At 62.6% G+C, this 10,364-nt stretch overlaps 1 protein-coding gene across 1 annotated transcript; it reads right to left on the reverse strand.

Moving 5' to 3' along the window:
- Nucleotides 1–3,834: 3,834 nt before the first annotated feature.
- On the reverse strand, nt 3,835–9,965 carry LOC309580372 (TBC1 domain family member 24-like; the record flags this gene model as incomplete). Its single annotated transcript, XM_082294297.1, has 7 exons — nt 3,835–3,980; nt 4,807–5,083; nt 5,280–5,375; nt 6,344–6,407; nt 6,772–6,930; nt 7,210–8,245; nt 9,863–9,965. 7 exons carry the CDS (start codon nt 9,963–9,965, stop codon nt 3,835–3,837), a joined length of 1,881 nt encoding a protein of 626 aa, XP_082150423.1.
- Nucleotides 9,966–10,364: the final 399 nt, after the last annotated feature.

Consider the following 10,364-nt stretch of genomic DNA (forward strand, 5'->3'; position numbering starts at 1 on the left):
GCTTTGAAGTGTGATTATAAATAAAAACACCATCAGAAACCCTGCCTGCCCACCCCTTCCCCTGCAGGAATATTTGCTCTTTGTCCTGCTCTGATCTCCTGTGAACTCTTCCAGCTCACCTCCTTCAAATATATATATATATATATTTTTTTTTTAGAGTGCAAATGAACCCTTTCTGGAAATGCATTTCCACGGTGCATCCCCCTTTGCCTCGGCAGCCTTGGAGCCGCTCAGCTGTGACAGGGATCAAAATGAATTTGGCTGTTTATCCCAGCATTTACAGACCTCCCAGAAATGCACGTACAGATAATTCCACGTAGGTGGAAAACAAGGAGCAGCAGCATCATCATCCCACTGAAGAGTTCTGCCACTCCTCCTCAAAACACAAACAAAGGAATCTTCAGATCACACCCAGGGAATAAACACGTTCTCCTCTATCTAAAGGCAGAATTCCTTTAAGGTTGACCCAACTTATTTTCATAAACATCTTCCCCTCCCCCAGCAGATCTAAACCCTTTCTTTAAAGACAAACTCCTCGTGGGGGGCTGTGGATTCCAGGTTTGGAGTTTCATGGGGTGCCAGGGGCTCCTAATTCCCAGTGTGAGCAAGGTTTCCGGGATAAAGGGTGATGGTTGTTCACTGAAACACATCTTTGGAATGCCCCTGGATCCCTGGCAGTGCCCAAGGCCAGGCTGGACATTGGGGCTTGGAGCAGCCTGGGACAGTGGGAGGTGTCCCTGCCCATAGCAGGGGTGGCACCGGATGGGCTTTGAGGTCCTTCCAACCCAAACCAGGCTGGGATTGTATTTTTCAGATAAATTGCAACAACGTGCTGAAAACAATCCCCCAGGGAGGGAGGGAGGGAGGGACAGCTCCACCAGGGGTGGCTGCCTGGCCCAGCTCCCTTCCAGGGAGGGAAATTCCCTCTTGGGCCAGGCACTGCCCATCCCCAGACCGCCTTCGGAGCAGCCCAGCCGCTGACAGCACAGCTCCCTGCTGAGCCCAGGGCAGCTCCTCTCCACCAAAGGGGGGAATTTTCCATAGAAGTGCCAATATCTGCTGCATTTCCAAGGAAAAGTACAAAGATGCCTGGTGAAATCACCCAGCTCTGCAGGGGGGAAATAAAATCAACCCTTCTCCCAGGGTTAGCAATTCCAGGGACTAAATTGTGTGGAAACAAGGATGGAAACACATTTGTTTTGATAAATGCTGTGGGTTTGACTGGAAAAAACATCTTCAAAGTCCCTCCTGTGGCACTGAAGGCTCTGCTGCAGCTGGAAATTTCTGCTGTGAGACGTTAAATGTGTGTTCCACGAGGAGCTGGTGACAGTGTGGTGACAAGGAATTGTTTGTGTGTGCAGCAGGTGGGTGGGAGGGGAATCACTGCACGGAGCTGGGAAAGGAAAATGGGAAGGATGAAAATGGATCTGACAGTGGTGGGAGATAAAAATGTACCAGGACCTTCTCCCTGACTGCAAGAACAAGCTGGGCCTGATGAATTTCCCATTTCAGGCCTTTGGAAGCTGCATTTGGTAGGAGTGGGGAAAGAGGGCAGGGAGGAAGGAAGGGAGAGGAGAAGGGGTGAAGGTGAACCCGTGTCTGCTCCAAAATCCTTGCTTTGAACAGAAACGTCTGGTTTAGGCAGCAGGGAAGGAGGAGGTTGGAGGCTCTGCCTGTTCCTCCCACCCCATGTGTCTCTTCTCTCCCTTCACCCCAAACGATCAGTGAGTTCCTTTCTCGGAGACAGCCCCTGTGGGAATCAGTTCTGGAATGAGAAGGGAGTGCTTTGGGACACTTGGAAGCATTTCCTTACAAGGTAACTGCACCACGGCAGAACCTCCTGCGCTGCCCCCCTTGTTTAAAGCGCTAAAATTGCCGAGCCCAGCACTAGGAAGGACAAGGGCACCCACAGCCGCCCCAGATCGCCAGGGAAATCAGGTCTGAATGTCACGAAACGTGCCTTTTGTAGCAATTTGTGTTACAGGACAGTGGCCAATTGTCCCTCGCTCCTCGTGGGGGCGGGAGATGATCCAGACCTGCAGGATGGGATTGTTCCTTCGTTAGTTCTCCGTTGTTCCGAGCCACCCCTGGGCTGCCCTCCTTGTGCCAACACCGGCAGCTCCGTGTTCCAGACGAGCCCCAAGTCCTGCTCAGGGAACAGGAGTGACCCAGGCGGGTCCCTTGTGCTGCTCTGAGAACACTTCTGTGTGGACAAGGAGCAGAAATGCCTTGAAGGGATGAGCTGAGGGATATTCTGGCTCCTGTTGGAGCACACAGGGGCTGAAGTTTCCGTGGATTTCAGTAAAGGCTCTGGGTCAAGGGAAATGGGTTAAGGGGTGGCAGGGCGGGGCTGCTGTGGGGCCACGGCGTGAGGGGCTGGGATGCTGTGAGGCTGTAGGGTGAGGGTTTGAGGTGCTGTGGGGCTGTAGGGTGAGGGGTTAGGATGCCCTGGGGACACAGGATGAGGGGCTGGGGTGCTGTGGGGCCGTAGGGTGAGGGTTTGGGGTGCTGACCCTCTGCAGGGAAGTGAGAGCAAGACACAGATCTCTTTATACCCTATCACACATTTCCTCTGCCTCCCGGCCCTGCTGCTCCCCCACCGTGTCTTTGTGCTGGATTTTTTTTGAATTCTCCAAGAGTTTTGAACTTTATTCAGCAATGGAATAAGGGGCAGGAAGAAAGAATCCCTTTCAGGGTCCCTTTCAGCACAGCAAAGGCTCGGCAGAGCTCGGGCAGGGACTGCTGTGAACACTGACAGCTCTGACCAGGGGCAGCACTGGGCACATGGAAATCATGGAATCACGGAATGGTTTGGGACACCTTCCACTGTCCCAGGCTGCTCCAAGCCCCAGTGTCCAGCCTGGCCTTGGACACTGCCAGGGATCCAGGGGCAGCCACAGCTCCTGCCCCGAGTGGCTGCAGAGCTGGGACGGGTGGGATGGGAGGTGACCCCACTGGGAAAGTGTGTTTGGGGTGGGAGAGGTTCTCCTGCTGCAGCCAGAGCGTTCCCCGTGGCCTCCACCCCTCCTGTGTCTCACAGAGCGACACCAAATGTTCCCATTCCTCCTTAGAATGGCCCATCCTGGTGATCCCATTGGGGAATCTCCTCCGTGGCCAGCCCTGCAGCCCCACGCCCGCCCTGGGCTCAGCACAGAGCAAAGGGCTCAGCCCCAAACGTGGGGTCCCCCCGGGGCTGTCGCTGCCCTGCAAACTCCGGGCAGGGCTTTGCCATCCCCGGGCAGCGCTTCCAGCCAGGGACGGGAAGAGTCTCTCCCGGTGCTGGTGGATCCCGGGCAGTCCTGGATACCCACGGAGGCTGCAGAGCTCCGTGGATGCTTGGAGGGTTGTGCTGGGCTTGGGGCCAGGGGGAAGCGGATCTGAGAGTGTTTCTGGTGAGCTTTGGAGCTCGGTGTTGGGTTTTGCCCGGGATCAGAATTCCCACAGATCTGCCCGTGCTGCCGCTGGTTTGCTGAGCCCCACGCTGCAGACAGGCCAGGAGGGTGTGAGAAACTCCAGACTGGCTGCCCTCCCCTCCAGCACCCCAAACTGGCACAGACTGGGTGCAGTGGGCCGGGTTTAAACTGCGGGAGGGGACCTCGAGTGTCCCCAGGGGCAGCGCCCGCAGTCCCGGTCCTGGCACTGCCTCGCCCTCTCTCCACGGCACCGGGAGCGCTGATCTGATCTGATCCGATCTGATCCGATGTGATCGGAGCGCAGAGGGGACGATGGAGAGTGGAGCTGCCGCAGAGGTGGCCACAGCCCGGCCGGGGGTGGCCAGCGCGGGGAGGGGTCCCCGTGCCCGTGGGCGGCACACGAGGGGTGTCCCCACGGGAACTACGCGCTCTGGAAGCCCCACACTTCCAAGAGCTGCACCTGGAAGTTCTCCTGGCAGAGCGGGGGGTTGTCGAAGGTCTCGCAGTGCTCCGTGTGTCCCCGGAGCAGGCTGGCGTCCAGGGACAGGGCTTGGCCTCCCCCTCCACCTGCAAGGGCGAGCGCAGCGTCGGAAGGAGCTCCCTGGACTGCAGGAAGAGGGGGCTGTCCTCTCCTCCCCCGCCTTTAACCCGATATCCCGACCCGGGAGCTCTGTGCCTCTGGAGGCAGCTCGGGGTTTAACCCGGAGCGGGGCCTTTCCAGCGGGGCAGCGGCGGGCGGTGGGTGCCACCCTGGGGAGTCACCGATAGCGATCCCTTTAACGATAAGGGCCCTGTTACTGATAGCGAGCCCCCTTACCGATACCGATCCTTTACCGATACCGATACCGATCCCTTTAACGATAAGGGCCCTGTTACTGATAGCGAGCCCCCTTACCGATACTGATCCCCCCTTACCGATACTGATCCCCCCTTACCGATACCGATCCCCCCTTACCGATAACGATCCCCCCTTACCGATACCGATTCCCCCTTACCGATACCGATTCCCCCTTACCGATACCGATCCCCCCTTACCGATACCGATCCCCCCTTTCCGATAACGATCCCCCCTTACCGATACCGATCCCCCCTTACCGATACTGATCCCCCCTTACCGATACTGATCCCCCCTTACCGATAACGATTCCCCCTTACCGATAACGATCCCCCCTTACCGATACTGATCCCCCCTTACCGATACTGATCCCCCCTTACCGATACCGATCCCCCCTTTCCGATACCGATCCCCCCTTACCGATACCGATCCCCCCTTTCCGATAACGATCCCCCCTTACCGATAACGATCCCCCCTTACCAATAACGATCTCTTTTACTGATAACGGGCCCTGTTACTGATAGCGAGCCCCCTTACTGATACTGATCCCCCCCTTACCGATAACGATCCCGTCCCGGGAGCCGGACATGAACATGGAGGCAGTTTTGGAGGGCAGGAGGAAGTGCCTGATGGCCAGGAACGGGGACAGGCGGCCTCTCCTCTGCGGCGAGGGCACGGCGAGGTGGTTGGGGCTGGAGCTGCGGCTGTCCCGGGAGGAGCCGAGCCGGGATTCGGGAGCGGGGGAAGGCGAGCGCTGCCGGGAGCGCGGCACGGCCTTGGCCAGCTCCGGCTTCTTGATGAGCACCCACTCGTACCTCTCTGCCTCGGGGCGCACCTGGGCAGCGGGACACACCCGGTGAGCCCTGTCCCTGTCCCTGGGCACCTCGCCACCGCTGCGGGAAGGTGCTGCTGCTGCTCAGGGGGCTGGGGCCAAGTGCTGCGTCCGGGTCTGGGCCTGGGGCAGGGAAGGGACAGGGCGTCCTGGCAGGACAGTAGTGAAGGGACAGAGCCAGACATAAACCGTGACTTACAGTGAACACAAAGCACTCCCCTGTCCCAAAAAAGCCCGATGTGGCACCGCTCTTCTTCCTTTCGCTCCAGTCGGAGGAGAGAAACGCCCCACACACCTTGGGAGAGAGCACAGGGAGCCGTCAGGGGATGGGCCGGGGGCAGAGGCAGCCCCGGGAGCGCCGGGCATGGCCCCGGGCTCAGCAGGGCAGGGGCTCTGCCCCTTCCCCCGGGAATCAGAGCCAAGTCCTGCTGTGCCAGCTCCATCCTGCACTGCCCATCCCTGGTGCCCTGCACTGAGCCCACCCAGCCCAGTGCCCAGCTGACCCTGCTGCGGACACCCCTGACCTGACCATGGCTGGAGGGGCCCTGCCGAGGGCTGGGAACTCCTGCCTGTCCTTGGCACAGCCGAGGGATAACAGGAGCTAAAACCTGTAGCAAACAAGGTTTTCTAGGGACCTTCCCTTGCCTGCACGAGGCCCTGGGGGTGGCAGGTGTTTATCTCCACACCACTGAAGTGTCAGGCCTGGGACATCAGCACTGTCGGTCAGTAAATCTTTGGGAGGCCTGAACAATTCACAGAATTTTCCTCCACTGTGGGATGAAGAGTGGAGAGATAAATTAGGGGCTTGTGAGGCACTCAGAGTCCCGGGGAAGAGCCCTGGCTCAGGGGCCTTTGCAGTTACCTCAGTAGGAACTGTCCTTATTTCTCCTCCATTTCCCTTGTGCGGCTGCTCGTGCAGTCAGGGAGAGAACCTTGCCTTTAGTGCTCTGAAAGCAAGTCCTGGCTCAGGCAAAGCATCTGCTGACTTGAGGAGAGTCTGCTCAGCAAGGATTCATGAGTCAGTCTGTATTTGCAATTAAAGTCTCACTCGGGGCCTCTCTCCCTCTCACCCACTCCCGTTTGCCCCGGCACCCCGGCTGAGGTGTGTCCTGGGGGCCAGAGGTGCAGTTTGTTCTGTCCTGGGAGCTGGGACAGACCCGGGGCAGGGCAGGACAGGGACCACACAGCCCGTGGCTGCTCCAAGAGGTGCCAATAGGGCCACCCACCCCGTCCCCTTCCCAGCCCTGCCTGGGACACGCTCACCTCCCCCTCGGTGGTTTTGATGAGCAGCACCGTGGGTTCGTAGCCTTCGCAGCACGTGTAGAACCTGCAGAGATGGACACGGGGGTCAGGCTGGGGGCAGCTGGAGCCCTGGGCAGGGTGTGCTGGCTGTCCCTGGGCGCTCACAGCGTGCCTGGCACAGTGTGGCACACGGGGACATCCCTGCGTGGCACATCCACGGCCCCGTGTGCCCGGGCGGTGCCCAGGTGTCGGTGGCCATCTGGCCCAGCCTCTGCCCTCTCCCCTAAGCCCCACTCAGGACCCTGAATCGAGCCCGGGAGGGTCCCCAGCAGCCCCTGGATGTGCCCTGGTCACTGTGTTTGCTGCTGTCTCCAGCACCAAGCCCTGCCCGGCTTTCCCCGCACGCCCGACCCGCCCGGCCCGGCCCCGCGGGGCAGCGGAGGCTTCACCTCTGCAGGCTGCAGCCGTGCTCGGAGGTGGAGAAGAGCAGCAGCGGGGGGAAGAGGGAGAAGCGCTCGGGGATCCAGGACCAGATGAGGCGCATCTCCTGCGCCGTGACAGTGCTGGAGCTGAAGTTCTGCATGTCCACGGCCAGGTGGAAGGACGGCCTGCGAGGGGAGGGACATCAGGCCGGGCTGGGGCCCCTCTGCTCTTCGGGGCACAGCCCCTGCAGCGGGGCTTGTCCTGCTCTTTGCACCGCGAGCTCTCTGCCGACATCCCCGGCTCCGGCTGTGCCGTGACCCCTGACAGGGTCCCCCGAGGGGCTGGGAGGGCCCAGCACAGCCACAGCTGCGGGAGGTGCCTGGAGCTCCCCCCGGGTGTTCTCCACGGGGGCTCACATTTTGTCAGCTCAGCCCCAGGGCCAGGGAATGCAGAGCTCTCCTCACCTTCTCTGCACCACGGTGATGCCCCTCTCCATCAGCGCCTTCCTGTTGGCCATCTGGAGAAGCCAGATCTCCTTGCGGGAGAACAGCCGGATGCCAAAGGCCCTCTCCAGGAGTTTGTCGACGGTCACGTGCTCGGCGATGTTCCTGACGAAAGCCTGCAGTTCTGCCTTGATGTCGGAGCCCTGCAGCCCGGCCGGGGTCACCGAGAGCCGGAACTGCTTCAGCAGGGCCAGGGCGATGCGGTACAGGACCTTCTGGCCCTCCAGCAGGAACACGTCCAGCACCCGCACGGCGTAGCCGAAGGGCAGCCCGGGAAAGAGCCACGACAGCCACTCCGAGTAGACCTCGAGGACGTTCTCGGCGGCGCCGGCTATGAGCTTGTGAGCTGCCGGGCAGTGCTTGTTGGCCAGGTCCCCGAAGGTCATGCAGGAGGCCTGGTGGGCCAGGAAGGACTGGTCGATGTAGCCGGCGTGGGGAGCGTTGCTGGCGATGAGGCGCGAGACGCTCTCGAAGCACTGGGCCTCGTCCTCGCTGTAGTGCAGCAGCAGCGCCGCCAGGGCCGGCAGGAGGGGGCTGTGGGTGATGTCGGGGAACAGGGCGCCCACACAGATGAGGATCTTCTTCAGGGCGGTGACCCCGTGCGGGCTGAGGCAGTAGGTGGGCATGGGGCAGCCCTCCAGGAACTCGGGCAGAGGGTGGGAGCTCACACTGGGCTTCCCGAAGAGCCGGCCGGCCACGTCCCTGTACACGAGCGCGTCGGGGGTGACGAGGCGGCAGGAGACCTGCTGGATGAGCCGGGGGTAGAGCCGGGCCCGGCCCGCGTGGCTCCCGGCCCAGCAGCCTTCCCTCGCCAGCCTCTTCAGCTCCTTCGGGGGCCTGCTCAGGACGTCCCGCGGGATCTGCGCCGGCTGCTGCGGCTCCGGCATCTTGTCCCAATCCACGAACTGCCCACAGCCCAGGCAGGACGAGGTGTCGATGTCCCAGGTGTCAGCCTCGGACGTGACCACGATGGTGACTGGGCACGAGCCCGGCGCCTCTGCAGGACAAAGACCTTTTATTGAACACCTTTCACCGCCCCACCAACAGCGTTTCACCCTGGCTGAGGGCGCTCTGAAGTCTCACGGCCACGTCCTGGATTTCTTTATTCTCCCCTGCAAAGGGAAGGGTTCTGGGCTTTGCCCTCTCCCGCTCCCGTCGGCCCAGGGCCCTGGTGAAGTGTGGGGCCAGGTCCCAAACGGGTGTCAGGGTTTCTTCTCACACTGTGAGGGGCTTTTCACCCCTCCCAAAGCTACGGACTTCCCAGCCTGTGACCTGCCGAGAGGGAGGTGCAGAGGGCAGGGACACGGTCCCTGTGCCCCGGGGATGACCGTGGGACATTGTCACACCTCCGAGGAGGACGAGCAGCCCTGTCCCAGCCCAGCTCTGCAGGGATGAGGAGGGACCCCACGGGCAGGGGGGGCCCAAGCGATGCTGAGGCTGAGAGGGACCATTTCCATCGTGTCCCCTCCTAAGGACAGCACGGGGCAGGAGGGTCCTGTCCGCGTTTGGCAGCCCAGAGCAGGCTGCTCAGAGCCCAGCAGAGCGGGCAAAGCCGCCCTCGGGTGTTTGCCCTCCTCTTGTGCCTCCTGCCGAAGTCTCCCGGCCCCTCCGGCCCCTCGGGTGTCAGAGGAGGAGGGAGCAGAAGCTGCTGCAGCCGAGGGGCTCGCCGGGGGTGCGGGGCCGGTCTGTGGGGGCAGAGGGTCCCCGTTCCCCACGTGCCCCCGTGCACTGGAGGGACCCTGTCCGGGAACCGCAGCGGGGGCTGCTGAGCCCCTGAGAAGCCCCCTGGGGACAGCAGGGGACCCTCGGGGGAGGCTCCCGCTCACAGCCCCGTGGCGGGGCTCGGGCAGCCGCCAGCCCGGCGCTGGGAAGAGCAGAGTCTGAGCTCCTCCTAGAGAGACGGGAGCGGCATTTCCCCGGGGCTGCCGGAGAGCTCCATCCAAACCCTGCAGGGACACGGGAGCCGTCCCCGCGTGGGGGAGCTCTGCTGGGCACAGATTGTCGGGCAGGGATAAAGGCAATTAGCGCACTCATTAACTCTGGGATGTTTTTATCGTGGACGCGCTCAGTTGCCGGGGGAGCCAAGGATGGATTCGCGCTGAGCCAAGGGGACACGGGGGGACAGCACGCGGTGGCGCATCGGGACGGTCCTGACGCCCGGGCTGGCTCCGGCTCCGGCTCTCGCTCTCCAGCTCAGTTGGGCGCTTGCCCAAGGTCAGCAGGATCGGGCTCAGTCTGGCTCAGGGCAGGAGCTGTTGGATCCGGGGCTGCTCGGCCCCACTCCCTGCCCTGGGCACAGCCTGACCCGAGCACGGTCACGGGGGCTCCTGGCCACAGAACCAACACCGGGGGTGAGTCAGGGGCTGTTTGCACCCCACGATCCCCAAATTCACCTCGTCCCCTCCCCAGGGTGCTGCCCTGCCCGGGTACCGAGGAGCATCAGCCCGAGCCCGCCCGACCGCCGGCGCCCCGGCCCCGGGTGCTGAATGGAGGCTCCCGCTCTGCCCGCCCCGGGGCGAGCCGGGGGGCTCGGGGCAGGAATTTGGGTCTGCCCCAGCCCCTCCGCTCTGCCGGCCGGGTCCCGGCACGGGCGGGTCCCGCTCGGCGCACTCACCTCGCCCGGTGCCCGCGTCCTCGCCCGCGGCCGGCTCGGCCATGGGGAAGGCGCCGGCCGCGCCCCCGGGGCAGCGGGGCAGGCTGAGCCCCACCTGCAGCATGTGCCAGCTCGGCCACCCCTGCCGGGCCCCCTCCGGCCCCGCCACCTGCCCGCGCTTTTAAGGTGAGGGCACTGGGCTTTGTTTGGGGTAAATACAGCGAGGGGTGGAGCAGCTCCGCGCCCGCATCGCCCCTTCCTGCCCCAATTCCGCTCCGAGCCCGGGCGGGGGGGGCTGTAAACACCCCGTGGGCTGCGATACCATCAAACAGCAGCACGAGCACTAAATGAATCCTTTCTTTTCCCGAGGATAACCTTCACGTTCCCGCCCCGGGGCTCGCTCCCTTCGCAGCGCCCGGGGCAGGAGCTGCTGCGGGGCTCCGGCCGTGGCCCGTCCTTGAGCAGGGAACCCCCGGCACAGCGAGCGGGGCTGGCACCGCTTCCCGCTGGGGGGCCCGGGGAG

Source organism: Coloeus monedula (assembly GCF_965178545.1).
Source record: "Coloeus monedula genome assembly, chromosome: 19".
Lineage (NCBI taxonomy): Eukaryota > Metazoa > Chordata > Aves > Passeriformes > Corvidae > Coloeus > Coloeus monedula.